This window comes from Polypterus senegalus, chromosome 1 (genome assembly GCF_016835505.1).
Source record: "Polypterus senegalus isolate Bchr_013 chromosome 1, ASM1683550v1, whole genome shotgun sequence".
Taxonomy (NCBI): Eukaryota; Metazoa; Chordata; class Cladistia; order Polypteriformes; family Polypteridae; genus Polypterus; species Polypterus senegalus.
The window spans coordinates 15,496,306-15,519,730 of NC_053154.1; the positions used below are offsets into that span (position 1 = coordinate 15,496,306).

Sequence of the window (23,425 nt, forward strand, 5' to 3'; positions counted from 1 at the left end):
AGTCTTCAACTGTCCAATTTTGGTGAGCTCGTGCAAATTGTAGCCTCTTTTTCCTATTTGTAGTGGAGATGAGTGGTACCCGGTGGGGTCTTCTGCTGTTGTAGCCTATCCGCCTCAAGGTTGTGTGTGTTGTGGCTTCACAAATGCTTTGCTGTATACCTCGGTTGTAACGAGTGGTTATTTCAGTCAAAGTTTCTCTTCTATCAGCTTGAATCAGTCGGCCCATTCTCCTCTGACCTCTAGCATCAACAAGGTATTTTCAGCCACAGGACTGCTGCATACTGGATGTTTTTCCCTTTTTACACCATTCTTTGTAAACCCTAGAAATGGTTGTGCGTGAAAATCCCAGTAACTGAGCAGATTGTGAAATACTCAGACCAGCCCGTCTGGCACCAACAACCAAGCCACACTCAAAATTGCTTAAATCACCTTTCTTTCCCATTCTGACATTCAGTTTGGAGTTCAGGAGATTGTCTTGACCAGGACCACACCCCTAAATGCATTGAAGCAACTGCCATGTGATTGGTTGATTAGATAATTACATTAATGAGAAATTGAACAGGTGTTACTAATAATCCTTTAGGTGAGTGTATATCTTATAAGAGACAGGTCCAGACTTACAATATACTACATATTAATATGCAGTATATTGTAAGTCTGGACCTGTCTCTTATAAGGTGTCCCATCCTCGTCGCCAATGTTATATCTACAGGCAATAAGAAGGCGAAGACAGGTTCAAAGTGATAAACTTTAACAGGTCCTTTCACTAAGATCATTTCAGAGTACACGTTTACACACCTTATTATTATTATCTACTCCCTAACAGCTCCCCAATACCCCTAATTCCTTATGACTACAGAATCCCCAAAAGTCCACACTTACAATATACTACAGTACAATCGGGTTGTTAGGATTGCCAACAGAAAATTGCGTAAATGTGCCAGTATTTAAACTGTTCCGTCGGTGTTGGCAAATATGCAAGCTTTGAAAAGACAATATGAATTTTCAATGAGTTACTGAAATTCTGACTTCAGTCCTCACACGCCTTTGCTTTGCTTGCTAGTCCTTGGGTTACATTTGAGAATGAGAATTCGCTCCTCTTGATTCTCTGCCTCTGTCCTTTATTATTGTTGTCCATTTCTCGCATTTCTAGTGCACTTCTGGCTCCTTTTCAATCTCTTCACATAGTACAGAGCAACTGTTAGATTTTATTTGCAACAGACCAGGGGGTGCACCTTGTTCTTGACACAGAAACTAAAGCTTAATAGATGGTGGATTACTAGATTAGATAGATTAGATAAAACTTTATTAATCCCAAGGGGAGATTCCAATGCATACAGCAGAATATACCAGAAAATACCAGAATACAGACTCACATGACAAGTAATACAGCCAATCAATTAATAAATAAATAGAAATACACTTAACCAGTTGTGGACACCAGGGGGCGCTCCCCAACACCCAACACAGGTAGGCACAAACACAAGCATAAAAATTCAAAAAGTCTTTATTGTGGGAAACGCTTCACAACATGCATTTCTTGCCGCAATCACAACAAAATGCAATAAGCACAGCACAATACAGCAACTCTTTGTGTTTCCTTCTCTCTGTCACTGCCTCCTCCACTCCTCCTTATAGGCATTGTCCACCTTCCTCCCAACTCTAGCTTGTCCCTGTGAGGCAGGCGAGCTCCTTTTATATTCCACCCAGGAGTACTTCCGCTGTTCTGTAGATGTGGTCCAAAAGCACTTCCAGGTAAGATGGAAACCCTGCAGTGCCCCCTGGTGACAACCAAGAAACCCTATAGGGTTGAGTCAAAGAACTCCATGTCCCATGCTGACCTATGGGAATCTGAGGAACTGCTACAAAACAGGGGAAGCTGCCATCTAGCGTTCTGGGGGAGATAATTCCCTGTGCACTCTCTCTCCCACAGTCCTTCCATCTTCATGGTGTCCCAATTGGGTAAGGACACGGGCCATCCCTCACGGAGTACATTAGGTGGAAGCGATGAATTGTCTGGTAAAAGTGGGCAAAAAAGACCCCCAGAGGTGCTTCTTAGCACACCATTGTGGAATGAGCCTGTGACTAAAAGTGCTCCAAGTGAGCGCCTCTTGAAGGGGATTTTCCACAATGGCATCCAATTTTGCCACCATCCACTTTTCCAAAGCAGCTCCCAGCATGTCTAGGGTTGGCTCTGTGATGGAGTAGGCTTTCCTGATAAGTTAGTTCAGGCATTGTGCTTGTTTCGCACTCCCCAGGAGATCGCAGCATAGAACACCACAATGTCTACTGTGGCCTGGTTGAACATTTCACACATCCAAACACCTGAGTCTCCTTAGCAAATCCAGTCTGCTCAGGATTGTCTTGTCCAGCACCACTGTGTCTTCAGACCAGTCCAGTCTAGTTGTTCATGTGAACCCCTAGGTACTTGTAGTTCTACACCACTTCCATGTCCTCCCCCTGAATGGTGGCTGGTATTAGAGGCTCTTTGACACACAGGACGTCCACCACCAGCTCTTTGTGTTGCTGATGTTGAATTGCAGTTTGTTTTCCCTGCACCACAAGACAAAGTCCTCCACAACTTTCATGTTCTTTTACTTATCTCCATTATTAAAAATAGAGGAGTCATCTGAACATTTCTGTGGATAGCAAACATTGGTATTGTGCTGGAAGTCAGTTGTGTTGAGGGATGAACAGGAATATAGACAGGACAGTTTCACTGAGGTGCTCCAGTATTATCAAAAACTATCAAAAATGTATGAGGTGCGATCCAAAAGTTCCCGGAATGTATTTATTTAAAAGCATACACACCAAATAACAATTAATGGTGAACAGTTCCTTCAAAACAGTCACCCGCTAAGTTGATACACCAATCCCAGCGAGATTTCAACCTTTCGAAGCACCTCTGGAAGTCATTTTTTGTCAGTGCGTTCAAGACATCGGTTGTTACCACTTGGATCTCCTCCACCATCTCAAATCTGCGTCCCTTGAGCCTCATCTTCATCTTAGGCAATAAAAATAAAAATCAGACGGCGCTAAATCAGGGGAGTACGGAGGGTGGGGAATGGCAGTAAACTTTGTAGAAGCCAAAAATTTGTGCACAATCAGAGATGTGTGAGCTGGTGCATTGTCGTGATGCAAAAGAAATGACTTGTCAGCCCACATCTGAGGACGTGTTCGGCGAATTCGATTTCACAAACGCCTTAGAACATCCCTGTAGAGAGCTCCATTCACCGTCTGTCCTTGTGGATGACACCCTTCACATCAAAGAAGTAAATGAGCATTGACTTGGTGTTGCTGTGAACTTGTCGAGCTTTTTTGGTTCTCATTTTCACGAACAACCCTTCACAGACCCAACCGAAGTTTAAACGAGAACTGCGACTTGAAAACCAAATGTGCTGATGTTATAACGCGTGATAACAGCTCTCAAGGACAACTTGAACTGCTATCTAGTGGCGATTGATATAACCAAAACCTTCTGGTTGCAAAATAAATGCATTCCAGGAACTTTTGGATCACACCTCGTATACAGTACTATAAAAAACCATAATAAAATCAAACAAGAATTTCCAGAAGTCATTTAAGAAGTTCAACAGGAAGAAAACACTAAGACTGAGAACTGCCTTGAGACATGGAAAGCTATGAGTCGTTACTAGAATGTTACAACCTAAAGTACAAAACCAACACTTCCATAATCCATGATCCTCAGACAAAGATCTAAAGTTGACATGCTGGAATTTATAAAAAAAGTTTTTGTAATACAAATTGTGGGGCCTCCTGGGTGGTGGTTACTAGCAAGCGGGCAAGGCTTTTTAGCAATCCATTAAATACCCAATGAAGTTCTTAAATAGTGGCATGACTCACTTAAGATCGAACAAATCTTTATCAGACAAATATGTTAAATAAAAGCAGATGCAAGGAAACAAAGCTTAAGAATTCAATTTTCGAAGTAGACAAGTTCCACAAGCAGAAGAAACGACCCCTTATCAAGCGGGGTCATTTTTGCTAAATCGCTTGTAATTCAACCTCTCCAAATTAGAATCATTGCTGTTATTGAACTATCTGGAGTATAAACACGTTTGGTCTCTTTGTAAAGGTAACATTCTCTAGTTTCACCCTTAGTAGTCAGAATCACTGTAGGTGTGACTGATCAAAAGTTATGCACATTAGAACTCACAAAAAACAATTTTTTTTGTTCTCGCCTAAGTTTTTTAGGAAAATAAAGGAAAATAAAGCTGCAGTAGGTAGGTGGGGACAGAAACACACTATGTACCAACAGAATAACTTGTTGACTACTCACATTTCAAATTTGAAAAAATACCTGTAAAAATGACATTTTTTACACCAGTTTTTATGTGGGCATGCCCAGGGGCTTTTTAGAGGGACCATTATCCACATTTTGGGACATATGGAAAAGTGTAATAACTTTTGAATGCTTCAACCCACAGATATCAATGAGGGCTCTACTGAAAACTTACACCTAAAGGAATCTATATCTACACACAGTGTCACTCTATTAGTTATAAAAATAATAAAAACAATAAAAAATACACATTTCTATGTAAAAATAGTCAATACAAGTCTTATGGGCCAAAAATATATTTATATTTTTAATTTTACTTTTTTTATAAAATGCACACAAACTATATACATTTCTTTTACAAACTGTTACAACACAGCTCAGCGTTTTTCCATGTGCCACTTGATGGCAGCAATCACTAGCAAGCAGAAAGCACAAGGGTGTGGCACGTTGCTCTCTGCCATTAGACGTCTCCTGGGCCGGTTGAATACTTTCACGCGCATACATGCATCTATTATTTAATCGAGCGTTTATTTATGTTTAAACTTCTACTTTTATTCATATTTAAAATGTGAAAAAACTTGGCGAAATCACAATAAACAACCACGCACCAACTCTGCAGACTGGCACAAATGCCACCTTCGCAGCTCGATCGTTTTGTTTACAAGTTAGTATGGCAAGTTACATATCAAAATGCTCGGCTGCTCATTGGCTGTAAGTTTTGAGTGTCAGTCACAGTGTCCAATCAAACTGGTAGATTCTACCAGGGTTTGGAGCTTTACGTCATCCTTCAAGCTGTCTGTGACACTCGTTGGCTATACGAGGTGCCAGTCAACCCCAGACCCGTCGTAATTGGCCAACTTAGGTGTCGATCAGAAGCTAACACTTCCGTGTTTCATGCGGTAGCATGGTTATCGCCGACAGAAACAAATTACGTCTGATATGAGCAATATAAATGAAAAAAAATTACGTAGGTGGTCTCAAGTTATGAAACGTTTTCTGGAGTTTTTGTCCCTTTGAGAATATATCGTGTGTTTTGGACCTAAATCGTTTTACTGGATTATATTCGCTGGAGCCTTACGGACACAATGGGATCAATACTGCTCGGAAATATTGATGTTTGACTTGCAGGGGGTCTTCAAAGGTAGGGAAAGTCAACTCTTAAAAGTATGTACTTCTCTGTAAAAAAGGCTTTAGTGTCAGTGCTGTGGTTGTTGTGTGTCAAAATGGTTTATATCATCGGAAAGACGAGACTTTGAAGTTTCATTTGATGGGTAGGGTGTCGAGATGCATGGCAGATGGGCATGCACACATTACTGTAACGTTTTTAAAACGCTGTTATGTCCCGGGACCGGTACGTGTGCGTGTTAAGAGGTAAAAGCAGAATTCAGGGACCTCCCTATTCCTAACAGCTACAAAAGAGGGCCTCAATGTTGTTTTGCTGCCGTGTCTTCTCCTCTCACTATTATTTTCCCTATTAGGATACCATTAAGGGAGCAAACGCCAATAGAAAGACGACTAAAGAGAGATGAGAATTTAAAACTAAAGTAAAAATAGGCACAGAGTGCTGATCGATTTCCATTTATGACTTTGCCTCATGTTCTCCCCATGTGCTCCTTACCCCACATTAAAGGAAAAACAATGATTTATACATTCTGCACAGCAAGAACAGCTCTCACACATGAGCGGCAGATGGGAGACATCCTGCCACAGACAGCATCTGGAAGTAGCGTCAGAGTTGACTCAGGCGCCGCCGAAAGTGGCAGCCTTTCCAGCAGCTCTATGTACGACTTTATCTTTCTACCTTTACTCTATTTCACTGATCACTCCAACCACTTTCTTTTATGTGGACTCATTCCCTGGACACTTTTTACTACTTGGACATGGATTTTTACATGCCAACACTCGTCTATTCAGGTAGTCAACTTCAAGCTCTGAGAACAGATGCCCACGCCGGTGTGGTTCCCTATTTACCTGGGGAGGTAAGAAGGCGGTATCGTGGCAGCAGAGCCAGAGCTAAGCTAAAGGCAAAGTGGCTTGTAGAAAGTGGCTCCTTCGGTGCCTTCTGTGATCCTGGGAACTCACTACCAAATAAGTTCGATGAACTGGCCGAACTGATGAAAAATGTCAGGACCTACAGAGAATGCAGCTTGCTCTGTTTTAGTGAAACGTGGCTAACAACTACCATCCCAGATGCTAACGTGGAGCTACCCGGGTTTAGCACAGTTAGAGCGGACAGAGACGCAAGTACCTGCAGGAAGCAGAAAGGAGGAGGACTCGCTCTCTATGTGAATACAAGATGGTGTAACTCTGGACATGTAAACGTCAAAATCTCCACTTGCTGCAGGGACATCGAACTGTTGGCCGTAAGTCTGCGTCCCTATTACTTGCCCAGAGAGTTTGGACACGTCATTGTTGTTATTGTTTACATCCCTCCTCGGGCGGACGTGGAGGTAGCGGGTGACATCATCCATTCCACTGTTGCTAAGTTACAAACACAGCACCCCGAGGCACTTGTGCTAATCGCTGGAGACTTTAACCATGTGACTCTGGACAAAACATTAATTGCCTTCTCCCTGTATGTGGACTGTAACACCTGGGGAAATAGAACTATCGACCTACTGTATGCAAATGTTAAAGACGCATACAGCGCCACCCCACTGCCTGTGCTTGGGAAAGCAGATCAAAACCTGGTTCTGCTTCAGCCTCACTACAGACCAAGAGTGATGGAGTGACCTACAACCACACGATCATTCAGGAAGTGGTCCACTGAGGCAGAGCAGGCTCTGAGAGACTGGAACTACGGACTGGGATATCCTGCTGGGGTCACATAGTGAGAACATTGAAGACGCTGTTGACTGCATAACTGACTACATCAACCTCTGTATGGACATTGTAGTTCCAGTAAGAACAGTACGCTGCTATGCTAACAACAAGCCATGGATTACAAGTGATATCAAGGGCCTTTTGAACCAGAAGAAAAGGGCTTTTAAAGGCGGTGATCAGCATGAACTCAAGCGCGTGCAGAAGGAACTCCAAGGCCAGATCAGGATGGCGAAGGAGCAGTACAGGAGAAAGCTGGAGCAGACGTTGCAGAAAAACAGCATGAAGGAAGTGTGGGATGGGATGAAGATTATCACTGGCTGCAGCTCGAAGCGGGGTGCCACCATCGAGAGAGACGTGGAGAGAGCAAACCAGATGAACAACTTCTTTAACAGGTTTGACCACCCTAACCCACTCTCACCTCAGAGTACTGTACCCTCCACCCATCCTTCTGCTGATACCAGCGTAGGAGAGAGTTTCTTCCAACCCGCAATTACAGCAGCCCAGGTAAGCAGAGAACTGAGGAGACTTCATGCCAGAAAAGCAGTGGGTCCAGATGGAGTATCGCCACGACTGCTGAAGGCCTGTGCTTTGGAGCTGGGGAGTCCTATCTTCAACCTGAGCATGAAACAGGGGAGAGTCCCGAGGCTTTGGAAAAACATCTTGCATCAGCCCAGTCCCAAAGGTATCACTTCCTAGTGAGCTGAATGACTTCTGGCCTGTCGCTCTAACGTCACATGTGATGAAGACCATGGAGTGGCTGCTGCTTCACCACCTGAGGCCACAGGTCCTCCACACCTTCGACTCTCTGCAGTTCGCATACCAGGAGGTGGGAGCGGAGGATGCCATCATCTACATGCTACACCAGTCCCTCTCCCACTTGGACAGAGGCAGTGGTGTTGTAAGAATGATGTTTCTAGACTTCTCTAGCGCCTTCAACACCATCCAACCTCTGCTCCTTAGGGACAAAGTGACAGAGATGGGAGTAGATTCATACCTGGTGGCATCGTGGACTATCTTACAGACAGACCTCAGCATGTGCATCTCGGGAACTGCAGGTCTGACATTGTGGTCAGCAGCACAGGAGCGCCGCAGGGGACTGTACTTTCTCCAGTCCTGTTCAGCCAAAATACATCGGACTTCCAGTACAACTCGGAGTCCTGCCACGTGCAAAAGTTTGCTGACGACACTGCTATCATGGGTTGCATCAGGAGTGGGCAGGAGGAGGAGTATAGGAACCTAATCAAGGACTTTGTTAAAGGATGCGACTCAAACCACCTACACTTGAACACAAGCAAAACCAAGGAGTTGCTGGTGGATTTTAGGAGGCCCAGGCCCCTTATGGATCTCGTGATCATCAGAGGTGACTGTGCAGAGAGTGCAGACCTATAAATACCTGGGAGTGCAGGTAGATGATAAATTGGACTGGACTGCCAATACTGATGCTCTGTGTAAGAGAGGACAGAGCTGACTATACTACCTTAGAAGGCTGGCGTCCTTCAACATCTGCAATAAGATGCTGCAGATGTTCTATCAGACGGTTGTGGCGAGTGCCTTCTTCTATGCCGTGATGTGCTGGGGGGGCAGCATAAAGAAGAGGGACGTCTCATGCCTGGACAAACTGGTGAGGAAGGCAGGCTCTATTGTAGGCATGGAGCTGGACAGCTTGACATCCGTGGCAGAGCGACGGGCGCTGAGCAGACTCCTGTCAATCATGGAGAATCCACTGCATCCACTGAACAGGATCATCTCCAGACAGAGGAGCAGCTCCACTGACAGACTAAGGAGACCCCACACTATGCGACTCTTCAGTTCCACCCGGGGGGGTAAACATTAACATTATAGAAAGTTATTGTCTGTTATACCTGCATTGTTATTACTGTTTAATTTAATATTGTTCTTTATCATTATGCTGCTGCTGGAGTATGTGAATTTCCCCTTGGGATTAATAAAGTATCTATCTATCTATCTATCTATCTATCTATCTATCTATCTATCTATCTATCTATCTATCTATCTATCTATCTATCTATCTATCTATCTATCTATCTATCTATCTATCTATCTATCTATCTATCTATCTATCTAGAATAAATGATTTATACTTTTATCTTTATATTAAACTTAGCCCTGACATCGTTTCATCTGTTAAGAGGTTAATGGAGTGTATTGATGGTATTAAACTCTAGATGGTGCAAAATGTCCCCTAACTAAATGAAAATAAAACTGAGGTCATTATCTTTGGACCTATGTTTTCTGCTAATGAAACTGGCACTTATTTAGGTTCATTGAGGATGGAAACGTACTCACAAGTGAGGAGGGTGTGTTGAGTAGATGGAAAGAATATTTTGAGAGGCTGATGAATGAAGAGAATGAGAGAGAGAGAGAAGAGGTTGGATGATGTGGAGATAGTGAATCAGGAAGTGCAAAAAATTAGCAAGGAGGAATTAAGGACAGCTATGAAGAGGATGAAAAATGGAAAGGTCGTTGGTCCAGATCACATACCTGTGGAAGCATGGAGGTGTTTAGGAGAGATGGCAGTGGAGTTTTTAACCAGATTGTTAAATGGAATCTTGGAAAGTGAGAGGATGCCTGAGGAGTGGAGAAGAAGCGTACTGGTGCCGATATTTAAGAATAAAGGGGAACAGAAGGACTGTAGTAACTACAGGGGGATAAAATTGATGAGCCACAGCATGAAGTTATGGGTAGTGGAAGCTCGGTTAAGAAGTGAGGTGATGATTAGTGAGCAGCAGTGCGGTTTTATGCCAAGAAAGAGAACAACAAATGCAATAATGGTGTTGATGGAGACATATAGAGAAGCCCAGTACAAGTTGCATTGTGTCTTTGTGGACCAAGGAGAAAGCATATGACAGGGTGCCTCGAGAGTTGTGGTATTGTATGAGGAAGTTGGGAGTGGCAGAGATGTATGTGAGAGTTGTACACAATGAATACACAATGGGCGGTTGGTCGAGAGTACACCTTATGAGAAGGATTTAGGAGTCGTAGTGGATTCTAAGCTGTCGACTTCCAGACAGTGTTCAGAAGCCATTAAGAAGGCTAACAGAATGTCAGGTTATATAGCGCCTTGATGTACGGAGTACAAGTCACAGGAGGTTCTGCTCAAGCTTTATAACACACTGGTGAGGCCTCATCTGGAGTACTGAGTGCAGTTTTGGTCTCCAGGCTACAAAAAGGACATAACGGCACTAGAAAAGTTCCAGAGAAGAGCGACGAGGCTGATTCAGGGCTACAGGAGATGAGTTATGAGGAAGGATTAAAAGAGCTGAGCCTTTACAATTTAAGCAAAAGAAGATTAAGAGGACACCTGACTGAAGTGTTTAAAATGATGAAGGGTATTAGTACAGTGGCTAGAGACTGTTATTTTAAAATGAGTTCATCAAGAACACGGGGACACAGTTGGAAACTTGTTAAGGGTAAATTTTGTACAAACATTAGTACGTTTTTCTTTACACAAAGAATAATAGGCACTTGGAATAAATGACCAAGTAGTGTGGTAGACAGCAAGACTTTCAGGGACTTTCAAAACTTGAGTTGATGTTTTATTGGAAGAAATAAGTGGACAGGACTGGAGAGCTTTGTTGGGCTGAATGGCCTGTTCTCGTCTAGATTGTTCTAATGTGTTCTAAAAGGATATGTATGAGGGAAGTGTGATAGTAGTGAGGTCTGTGATAGGAGTGACGGATGCATTCAACGTGGAGGTGGGATTACATCAGAGATTGGCTGAGTCCTTTCTTATTTGCAATGGTGATGGACAGACAAGATTAGACAGACGTTCCCATAGACTATGATGTTTGCTAATGACACTGTGATTTTTGTATTGTATTGTATTGTATTGTATTGTGATATGTGGCAAGAGTAGGGAGCAGGTTGAGAAGACCCTGGAGAGGTGAAGATATGCTCTAGAGAGGAGAAGAATGAAGGTCAGTAGGAACACCAAGACAGAATACATGTGTGTGAATGAGAGGGAGGTCAGTGGAGTGGTGAGGATGAGGGAGTAGAGTTGGGGAAGGTGGATGAGTTTAAATACTTGGGATCAACAGTACAGAGTAATGGGGATTGTGGAAGAGAGGTATAGAAGAGAGTGCAGGCAGGGTGGAGTGGGTGGAGTGATTTGTAAAAGACGGGTATCAGCAAGAGTGAAAGGGAAGGTCTGTAGGACGGATATGAGAGCAGCCATGTTATATGGGCTGGAGACGGTGACACTGACCAGAAAGCAGGAGACAGAGCTGGATGTGGCAGAGTTAAAGATGTTAAGATTTATTTTGGGTGTGACGAGGATGGACAGAATTAGAAATGAGGACATTAGAGGGTCAGCTCAGGTTGGATGGTTGGGAGACAGAGAGTCAGTCAGAGAGGCGAGATTGTGTTGGTTTGGACATGTGCAGAGGGGAGATGCTGGGTATATTGGGAGAAGGATGCTAAGGATAGAGGTGCCAGGGAAGAGGAGAAGAGGAAGCCCTAAGTGAACGTTTATGGATGTGGTGAGAGAGGAAATGTAGGTGATTGGTGTGACAGAGCAAGATGACGAGGATAGGAAGAAGTAGAGGGCAAAAAATTTGTAATGATGTTAGGAACATGGGTGTCATCTTTGATTTACCTCTAAGCTTTGACAAACAAATCTCCGCGGTAGTAAAATCCTTACTTCACAAAAGGTGAATTATGCTTTTAGTACGTCTCAGCTTGATTATTACAGTTCCTTATACGTGAGATTGCCAAAATTTTTCCTGTTGCGACTTCAGTTGGTGCAGAATGGAGGAGTTAAATTTCTGCCCAGCACTAGCAGAAAAGAGCAAATGTCACCAGTACTGGCCTCCCTCCATTGGCTGTCGGTGAGATTTCGGATCAACTTCAGTGTTTTAATGTTTGTTTAAAAAGCCTTGCATGGTGTTGCCCCTAAATATATTTGCTATTTCCTAAATCCCCTCTTGACAACGAGAGCTTTGAGGTCATCTGCTCAATTAGTTCTTGCAGTTCCTAGATCATGGTTGAAGTTTAAGGGAGACAGGAGTTTTCAGTTATTGCTCCAAGACTTTGGAACGATCTGCTGCTCCATATCAGATTTTCTCCTTCGATTGAGGTGTATAAGACTTTGTTAAAAACCCACGTTTTCTCCTTTGCCTTCTACGGTGGGTAAGCTTGTCGGGCGGAGGGGTGAGGATAGATATTAAATAGCTTTAATTATAAAATTGGTTGCTTTTTAGTAGCCTTACCTATTTCTTTGTGGAGCACTTTGGTAGAAATTCTGCTGTTTTTAAATGTGTTTTATACATAAATTTGATTGATTGATTGATTGATTGGTCTAATGCATGAATTAAACCTGTTTACATAAAATAAATATCATTTGTTCCATCTTGTTTAGCTGTACTTTAAAACTGGGAGTGTTACAATGTGGAGAGCACAGATCAAAAAAGACAAAACAAGTGAGATCACAAAACAGCTAATATCAGTTTGACAGAACTTCACCAAACAAGAGAGTCTTCAAACGCTTCTTGAACACTTTGAGGTGAGCAGCTTGTTCCACCATTCAGGAACTACACATAAACGGAGTGTGGAATTGAGATATGAGGCCATGCAGAGGTGGCATCACCACATGTCATTCAATAGCAGACTTGATTGGTTGAGAAAGAGCACAGGACCTCAAGTGTCTCCACATACATGTTGTAGGTGTAGCCCCACTGACTACTCAAGCATCAAGAGTTTGAACTTGATATGGGCAGCTACAGGAAGCCACTGTCATGATCTTAGGAGAGGAGTGATATGTGCCCACCTCGGCTGGCTGAGCCCCAGGTGTGCTGCAGTGGCTTGGTGACATGTGCTGGTTTTCATGGAAAGCCTGGACCAGGAGTTGTACTGCACATACGGTCAGAAATGTGGGCTGTAGCAACTTGGTCTCTGAAAGACAACTGGTCATCGATGTCTACCCCAAGGTTCTGTACAGACTTGCCGTGTGTTAGCGAATATGAGCCAAGCGAAACAGAGATGGGGTGCTGAATAGACAGACAAGCTGGGATAATAAGCTGGCGATGGTGCCTGTTCATCAATAGCAGTGAAACATGCAGAGATTCTAGTCAAAACAGTGTGGTCTTCAGGAGGCAATGACAGGTATGGCTGTGTATCATCAGTATGGCACAGATTTGAGAATCCATGGCACTGAATGATAGGGCCTAATAATAATAATAAAGATAATAATATAAAATACAACTAACAGTACTACTACCATTACTACTACTAATAATAATAATAAGGGTCAAGAATCAAGGATCTTTTATTCTCATTCCAACATCCATATGCAGAAATGAAATTTAGTACTCAGGTCCCGGTAATTAAGCAGTGCCCAAGATAACCCCATAAAAAATCTTCATAATAAAAAGTACCCCATAAGTAGCCCTTTAATCCCTAAAGCATGATAAATGTATCACAGATTAACACAATTAAGATAGAACAAAATAACATTTATACATAAGCAAAGTAAGATAACTACAGCTGAAAGAACTTTTATTGCAGTATACCCTGTAATTAGCAGCAAATAAAAACGTTAGTAGCAAATGAGACTACTGAAATAAAATGCACAATGTAGTATACGTCAAACAGAGTGTACTGTCAGATTAAGTGATGTTGTACTCATTAGTCTAATAGTATCCAAGAAAAAGTTGTTCCTTAATCTGGTAGTGCCAGACCACAAGCTGCGCAATCTCCTACCTGGCAGGAGGGGGGCAAACAGTCCATGTGCAGGATGAGTGGCATCTTCCATAATGGAGCGGGTTTTACTTTTGTACCTGGTGCATTAAATGTCCTCACTGCAAAGACCAGCCTGCTTATAATAATCTAAAATACAACTACCACCACTACTACTGCTACTACTACAACAACTAATAATAAAAAAGATAATCTAAAATACAACTACTACCACTACTACTTCTATTATTACTAAATAATAATAATAAAAAGATAATAATCTACCACTACTATTACTACAACTACTAGTATTAATAATTATTATTATAATAAAGATAATAATACAAATTACAACTGCAAGTACTATTACTACTAACTACTAATACTAATCATAATAATAATAAAGATAATAATATAAATCAAAACTACCACTACTACTGCTAAAAATAATAGTATTATTATTATTATTAATAATAATAATAATAATATAAATTACAACTACCACTATACCACTACTTCTACTACTACTATTACTATTACTAATATTAATACTAACAAAGATAATCATGTAAAATACAACTATAACTACCACTACTACTACTACTACTAATAATAATAATAATCTATATTAATAAAAGGCAAAGCCTTTTAAATATCTATATATATATATAGATATGACAACAACACTCATATCAATGACAAAACAATTACATTAACAATCATCTTACATTATTTTTAAAATTTTTCCTTTTCTTTTTCATAACTTCTTTTACACACTACTTCTCCGCTGCGAAGCGCGGGTATTCTGCTAGTAATAATATTAAATACAACCACCATTACTTCTAACAATAATAATAATAATGATAATAATACAAAATGCAACTACCATTAAAACTACTAATTTCCTTTGGGATTAATACAGTTTTTCTGATTCTGATTCTGAATTCTAAAAATAATAACAATAAAGATAATAATTTAAAATACAACTAACAGTATTACTGGTACTACTACTATTAATAATAATAATACTTAAAATACTAATAATAATAAAATAAAAAACGACTAATACTATTACTGAACGTGCTTAACAAGCTTACTTAATGCATTAAATGGAGGTCCAAAATGAAGCTGAATATTTCGATATTTTAAAAACGCACATGTGAATGTATCTCCTACACTTTCCTCCCAGTGACAGCAGACAGCTGTAGGCATTAACTCAGTCAGTAACGTTTGCAGCCAATTAAATGAACCAACAGTTGAAGTTCATCTGCGCTGTCAGCTCTTTTTGGATGCTTGCCTGGTGTTTTCCGTCATTCTGCCAATCACTGACTAGTAAGCCAGACAGTCTGTGTGTGTTGGTGACATTTACAAACGTTTTCTCAATGCCACCACTCTTTGTGACTCCAGTAAACCGCTTGTTTTAGTGTAGTGATGATAGATGTAACGTTATCCGACTCACTGGAAGTTGATCAAATTTCGATTTCTAAGCACACCGACAAGTGCAGTACAAGCTGCTTCTTGATGCTTTCATTTTTTTCTTTCCTGAGCCCCTGACTGGTGTTGACTTGAAGCCGTCACTCTGCTCATTAATGAAAATTTATCACAACAGGTGACTGTCAACAATGTAGGGTCAAGCTGCGGACCTCCAGAGCTCTGCTCTGTTGTGGGGGCTGTCACTTTGCATTATATGTCAGTGATGTTACATGATATGCCGGTTACACTATAACTACAATTAGGGTTTCAGGAGGAGTTATCTGATTAAATGTCAAGTAAACCAGGTGACCAAAACATGCAATCCAATTGGCTGTCCAGTGGATCTCCTGAGCCGTGGAAGTCTGCAAACCCTCTAATGCCACCAAACCCACATCTCTCCCCCACATCTCTCCTCTGATCTGTGTATAGAAAAGAGCAGCACTGGCCACCAGTCTTATGCAGAAAGTGCCTCTTGAACATTGTTATTCTTAGCAGGGGTGGAATTTCCATTCACATAATATCGCATAAAATAAAATTACATAATTTAACATGACATTCTTAGACCCATTTAATTGGAATAAAGGAGCTGGGAGGATAAAGTTTATCCTGGCAGCATCAAGGAAAGGGAAAGGGGCACAGGGCAGAGTCTTGTCAGTCTATGGTAAACCAGTCTCGTGGTTTTCTAATACTCATATCCATTTTTGGTCTTAACTTATCCATCCATCCATCCATTTTCTAACCCGCTGAATCCGAATAGGGTCACGGGGGTCTGCTGGAGCCAATCCCAGCCAACACAGGGCACAAGGCAGGAACCAATCCCGGGCAGGGTGCCAACCCACCGCAGGACACACACAAACACACCCACATACCAAGCACACACTAGGGCCAATTCAGAATTGCCAATTCAGAATCACCAATCCACCTAACCTATCTAGAATTTATCCAAAAAATACATAATAGAATTCTAATAAACAACAACTTGAGTCCAAAGGGTACCTTTCGGAAATCAACCCAAACGAAGAATCCAGCAGGACGATGAAGGAAGGGTACCTGAAGATTTGTTAACTCATTTACAACATAAAGATGTGCCTCTCTCAGTCGATTTCGATGGGCCTTCAGATACACCTGATCGATCCAATCTACACAGAGAGAAATGAATGGAAAAATCAAATGCACAGCAAATAATCATTGTTTGTACCCAGTGCTACCAGCATGGGCTCCAGATCCAATGATTCTTCACTGGGTGAGACACTTTTGAAAATAAAATGACAGGGGAAAGTAAATTCCATGACCTTCAAAGATCTATGCAATCTTATATCCAATCCTGTACGTGCTGCCAAATCTACAATCTGAGATCAAGACCACCATTTTGAACAGTAATCTGTCTAATTCCATTCATTCATTCATCAATTAATCTGTTTTAAAAGCTTTCTTTACTTCAGAGTTGAATGGCAGCACAGTGCTTAGTGCTTTACTGGCCACTTTCCAGGTTGGTCCTGTCAGAGGTAGTGGAGCTGATATTTTGGCAGCTGGATGTCAGTCCTGACACTGACCTCTTTGAGTGTCCTTGCAACACACAAAGGGATGGTGACCTTCTTCTATCTCTAGGTCACACAATTCTGGAATCCTAAGTGAACATGGCATGCCCTTTATGTCCACATTGAGTTTTTCTCCAGAAAAGCAATGAATCACTCTTGACTGTGGTGCCATCCAGGAGGATATTAATGAAATTTTATTTTGAAGGTATTTTTTGCCATATCAGACGTCTCAATTAATTACTCTTCAGTTTTATCATCAGTCAGTCGGCCAATCAGACATTCATTTTGTAAGATATTGAACAATATTTTTGCTTTGCACCCTCCCCCACCATAACCTATTGTCTATGGGGGAGGACTGAAAGCTTTAGATTTGTCCAAAATTTCGAGTTTTCAACGGATTTTAATGTCTTATTGTCACCTGATACCAAAAATATTGATATCTCAATATTGGGTGTGTGTCTGTCTGTGTGTCACAGTTTTTTGAGGACAGCCTAGAGCTAAAATGGCTGGATGGAAAAATCAAACTCGAAACTTAATCCTGTTAAGAGATAGATAGATAGATAGATAGATAGATAGATAGATAGATAGATAGATAGATAGATAGATAGATAGATAGATAGATAGATAGATAGATAGATACTTTATTAATCCCAAGGGGAAATTCACATAATCCAGCAGCAGTATACTGACAAAAAACAATATTAAGTTAAAAAGTGATAACAATGCAGGTATAACAGACAATAACTTTGTATAATGTTAATGTTTACCCCCTGGAATTGAAGAGTCGCATAGTGTGGCGTCTCCTCAGTCTGTCAGTGGAGCAGGACGGTGACAGCAGTCTGTACCTGAAGCTGCTCCTCTGTCTGGAGATGATCCTGTTCAGGGGATGCAGTGGATTCTTCATGATTGACAGGAGTCTGCTCAGCGCCCGTCGCTCCACCACAGAAGTCAAACTGTCCAACTTTACTCCTACAATAGAGCCTGCCTTCTTAACAAGTTTGTCCAGGCGTGAGATGTCCTTCTTCTTTATGCTGCCTCCCCAGCACACCACTGCGTAGGAGAGGGCGCTCGCCACAACCATCTGATAGAACATCTGCAGCATCTTATTGCAGATATTGAAGGATGCCAGCCTTCTGAGGAAGTATAGTCAGCTCTGTCCTTTCTTACACAGAGCATCAGTATTGGCAGGCCGGTCCAATTTATCATCCAGCTGCACTCCCAGGTATTTATAGGTCTGTACCCTCTTCACAGTCACCTCTGATGATCACAAGGTTCCTGAGAGACCTGATCCTCCTGAAATCTACCACCAGCTCCTTGGTTTTGTTGGTGTTCAGGTGTAGGTGGTTTGAGTCACACCATTTAACAAAGTCCTTGATTAGCTTCCTGTACTCCTCCTCCTGCCCACTCCTGATGCAGCCCACGATAGCAGTGTCGTCAGTGAACTTTTGCATGTGGCAGGACTCCGAGTTGTATTGGAAGTCCGATGTATGTTGGCTGAACAGGACCGGAGAAAGTACAGTCCCCTGCGGCGCTCCTGTGCTGCTGACCACAATGTCAGACCTGCAGTTCCCGAGACGCACATACTGAGGTCTGTCTGTAAGATAGTCCACGATGCCACCAGTTATGAAACTACTCCCATCTCTGTCAGCTTGTCCCTAAGGAACAGAGGTTGGATGGCATTGAATGCGCTAGAGAAGTCCAGAAACATAGATGGGGGTATCATGACAACCCGTACCGTTCCAGTGGACAACATGAAATCTTGGCCTACCTCGTCAATGATTGTCCCATCCCAAAGTTCAACAGTGGTCCTGCCATGCTGCATACCACCTCGGCATCTGCTACTGATTGGTTGATACAAGATAAGTGCATTTGCTCAACAAACAACAAGCTCCCGAAAATCCCATGGGATGTTATCTTCATCAGGAGAAGTTTGAAACAATGACTGCAAATGATCACTATGAGATAATAAATATCAATACCCATAATGCTCAGTCTTTGAGGGTGGCAACTGAACTCCAACCATTGTGGAACCTTGCTGTCCTATTGTGAGTAAGTCTAAGTGAAAGCTTATTATTTGATTTTTAGATGTAATAATAATATTAATAATAATAATGATAATACATTTTATTTATATAGTGCCTTTCCCATGCTCAAGGCACTTCACAGAGTTTAAGAAAAAATGGCAGGGTTTACAGTAGATAGCATTGTACTAAACCAGATAAATAAATAAAGAAGAATAAGACAGTAAATTCAGACAACATAATTGATGGTTAGCACACACACAAAGGTTACATGAACATCTTGACATGGAGGTAAACTGAGAGAGGGGTAATAAAGTCAAGTTGAGCTAAAAGCCTTCCTGAACAGATGAGTTTTCAGTTGTTTTTTAAAAGAATTCATGGAGTCAGCTGACCTGATTACTTTCGGTAGGTCATTCCGGAGTCTGGGCACTCGCTATACAGCTGAAGGCCCTGCTGTCACCCATGGAGTGTAGATTAGTGTGGGGCACAACAAGATGACCAGAATCAGAGGACCTCAATGGGTGGACAGGCACAAAGTGATGGAGAAGGTCACTGATGTAGTTTGGCGCAAGGTTATTTAAGGCTTTGTAGGTTATTAGTAGGATTTTATATTTGATTCTGTAAGACACAGGGAGCCAGTGAAGACGGAGCAGGATGGGTGTGATGTGCTCACTGCTGCTGGTTCGTGTAAGGAGTTTTGAATAAGCTGGAGCTGTTAAATAAGATTAGAAGGGGCACCTGCCAGCAGCGAGTTACAATAATTGATGTGGGATGTGATAAAACCATGGACAAGTTTCTCAGCGTTAGAAAAGGAGAGGAAGGAGCGAACATGGGAAAGTTTCTTAATGTGGTTTATGTGGGCGGAATAAGAGAAGGAGGAATCAAAAATGACACCAAGATTCTTTGCAGTAGAGGCCGGTCTGATGAGATCACCGCCAAGATGGACTCATTTTATTAAGTTGCACTTTAGTCCCAATTTTCAGGTGTTCAGTTTTGTTGCAATTTAATTTTGAAGAGTTCTACTCCATCCAGGTTTTAATTTCACTGAGGCAGGTTGTCCCAAGAGCCAGCTTCTGTAGCCGAGGATCAGACCGCCAAGGTCCCCGCCTTTGGCCACCACCCAACTCACAATGCACCTGACCTCCTTGGCCCCCTTCCATTGGTGGTGAGCCCATGGGAAGGGGGACCCATGTTGTCTCTTCGGGCTGTGCCCGGCTGAGCCCCATGGGTGCAAGCCCGGCCACCAAGTGATCGACATTGAGCCCCACCTCCAGGCCTGGCTCCAGAGGGGGACCCCGGTGACCCGTGTCCAGGAGAGGGAAAATGCCGTCCAAATTTTTTGTTCTTCAATTTTTTGTTGAACCGCTCTTTCTCTTATCCCTAATCTTGGACCAGTTTGCCTTGGGTGGCCCTACCAGGGGCATAAAGCACCGGACAACAGAGCCCCTAGGATCATTGGGACACACAAACCCCTCCACCATGATAAGGTGGCGGTTCGAGGTTCAAGGGGGTCTGGGCTTTCCCTTAAAGATAGGGTGAGAAGCTCAGTCATCCGGGAAGGGCTCAGAGTAGAGCCGCTGCTCCTCCGCATCAAGAGGAATCAGATGAGGTGGCTCGGGCATCTGATCAGGATGCCTTCTGGACGCCTTCCTGGTGAGGTGTTCTGGGCACGTCTAACTGGAAGGAGGCCCCAGGGAAGACCCAGGACACGCTGGAGGGACTATGTGTCCCACTGGCCTGGGAACGCCTCGGGATTCCCCTGGAAGAGCTAGAAGAAGTGGCCGGGGAGAGGGAAGTCTGGGCATCTCTGTTCAAGCTGCTGCCCCCACGACCCGACCTCGGATGAGCGGAAGAGGATGGATGGATGAGGCAGGTTGTGAGCTGAGAAAACTCTGATGAAGTTCCAATTTTAACTTTGAAATAGAGTTCATAATGTAGATATCAATGTATTGTTTTTACATGTTACCCTGTCTTCTTTATATGCTTTTTGTTCTTGTTGAAAATTAGGAAGTCAAATGAATGTTTCTTCGTTAAATTTAACAAAATAAAAACCTATAAATATCAATTAAAATGTAGATCTCCTCTTGGTAGTATGGATTTTCTCTCATTTTCCAAAATGTGACTGGTGACTCTAAAGTGGCTCCATGTGAATGACCGTGTGTTTATGTCTGTGTGCCCCGCAATAGACTGGCACCTTGGCAGAATAGGAAAAATGCCCCACCATTAGTGAATTGGTTGAATCCAGCCTCATAATGCATGGCTGCTTTACCTTAATCACATTGTTGTGTGGACTGGAGGCTGATGATGGCACACAAACTCACCCACGCACAATGCCACACCAGGTAATTTGAGGGACAATAATATATGCAAGAACATGTCATTAGACTGTGGGAGGAAGCCAGAAAACACGTCAAAAGGCTACAAGAGGGTGTCACACGAGGGACCTGAAAACCTGCTCTCCACCCTCACCCCGTCTACTTTACTCATTTTGATGATCTCGATCGACTTTCACGGATTTGTTTGCAACTCAAGGTCTCAAAAATAAACACGGCAGACAGACTTTAATTACAGCTGAACATTCCGTTTCAGAGAAGCTAAAAATCAAATGACAGCCTTACTCTAAAAATGACACTCGGCTTCAGGGCAGATTAAAAATGAATGACACCATTGTTTGTAAATAGATGCAGCATGACAAGAATCACAAGGCCGTCAGACAACATAAAAACATGAAGCTTTTCGTTAAAATTGAAAGAGATGAAAAAGCAAAACATAATCTGAAAGGAAGGGAATTACATAGGGACTTGATCTTTTCAGGTTAAATGTTACAATAAAAAATTTAAAATAAAGAAAAATATTCAGAATTAGTTTAAGCCACCCTAATTTAGAGTATTTACAAGAATGTAATCAATGTGATGGACAGCTAGGGGCCCTTTCCCGGCCGGGGTTGCTTCTTTAATGGAAGGACATGCACAGGGGACTATACCTCCTCCAGAGCATTAGATGGCAGCCCCCCTGGGTTCCAAAGATACTTCAGATTCCCACCAGGCTACAGGGGGGATTTGGAGCTCGACACAGCCATGTTGGGTTCTGTGGGTGCCACCAGAGGGTGCTGCAGGAGCGTCGGAGCCTTTACTACATTGGGCTTCCACCACACCTGGGAGTACTTGCAGAAAATTCTCATTGCCCACCTGAAGTGTGCCAGGTGGAGGATGAAGCTTGCAGGAGGATGAGTGGAAGCAGAAGGACAGAAGAAGAAACGTGCTTTAAAACTGTGCTTATTATGCTGTGCTGTGCTGGGGAGGGATGGAAGCGATAGGCAAGTTCTTCCCACAGCTAAATAAAAGCCTGTGTTGTGCTGGAAATCGTGTCTGCATCTGTCTGTGTCGGGTTTGGAGAGCTGGTGCGCCCCCCAGTGTCCACATCATTTGCTACATGAAGCAGAAGTACATAACAAACAAGAAAAGCTGTGTCAGATATTTGAAATATTAAAATGTTGTAAAAATTGTAATAGAAATTTGTCATTTTGATAGAGGTCCATAGGGGGCTAAATCCTTAATAGACGAACAAAAGCCAAAAATGGCATTATATTCATAATCACGACCTTGAAATATGAGTGGGGGCCCCAAAAACGAGTATTTTTTTTCTGGAGGCTGGAGGGGCGTTAGTTCCAATGTATGCCAGCTAGGTGCGTGTACTAGACTGCCAAGGATAGAGCTGCCAGGCAAGAGGATAAGAGGAAGGACTAAGAGAAGGTTTATGGATGTGGTGTGAGAAGACATGAAGATGGTAGGTATGACAGAGCAAGATGATGAGGACAGGGAGATATGGAACCCCTAATATGAGCAGCCAAATGAAGAAGAAGAAGAAGAACAAAGAAGTGAGGTCAAAAATACTGCATTTCTATAATTTGTACTTTTTGATGTCCTTTGGTTTTAATTTTGGAGTTTCACGTTTTTCACAGTATTGCCAACGTTTCTGACAAACATGCATACTTGCAGTAGATTCGGAAAGTATTCAGACTCCTTCTCTGTTTTCACATTGCCTTATTTTGTAGCCTTATGCTAAATTCATTTTTGATGTCATCAAGCAACACTTATACCCCCGAATGACAAAGCAAACACAGATGTGTAGCAAATTTGAAGAAAATAAGCAAAATGAAATATCACATTTAAACAAGTATTTGGGCCTTTGCTATGACACTTGAAGTTTGGCTCGGGAACATCTCATTCTATCGATCATCACGGAGATGTTCCTATACCTTGTTTGGAGTCCACCTATGGTCGGTTCAATTGACTGGACCTGATTAGTAAAGACACACACCTGTCTATAAGAGGTCCACAGGTAATCCTGAAGATAATCATACTCAGGCCTGGCTAGTATTTTAAAATTTGTCATTCTCGGGTATTGGTGTTGCATGATATGGGAAAAAAAATAATTAAAATGATTTTAGCACAAGATACCACCTGCACTTCAGAAGAGGTCATCCTACTGAAGCTAAGCATGTTCAGGCCCAGCCAGTACTTGGATGGGGGGCCATCTAAGAAAAGCTTGGGTTGCTGCTGGAAGAGGTGTTG

General features: G+C 42.3%; 1 protein-coding gene across 3 annotated transcripts in view; it reads right to left on the reverse strand.

Moving 5' to 3' along the window:
• Positions 1-23,425, reverse strand: part of LOC120523144 (1-aminocyclopropane-1-carboxylate synthase-like protein 1) — a 166,392-nt gene that overhangs the window by 15,578 nt on the left and 127,389 nt on the right. For 2 of the 3 annotated variants that reach the window (XM_039744162.1, XM_039744153.1), the window contains exon 13: positions 16,289-16,431. In XM_039744162.1, the coding sequence (XP_039600096.1) occupies positions 16,289-16,431 (143 nt within the window). Of the gene's footprint in view, positions 1-16,288; positions 16,432-20,693; positions 22,280-23,425 lie in introns of those variants that run through there. The other variant, XM_039744171.1, reaches the window with a different exon arrangement.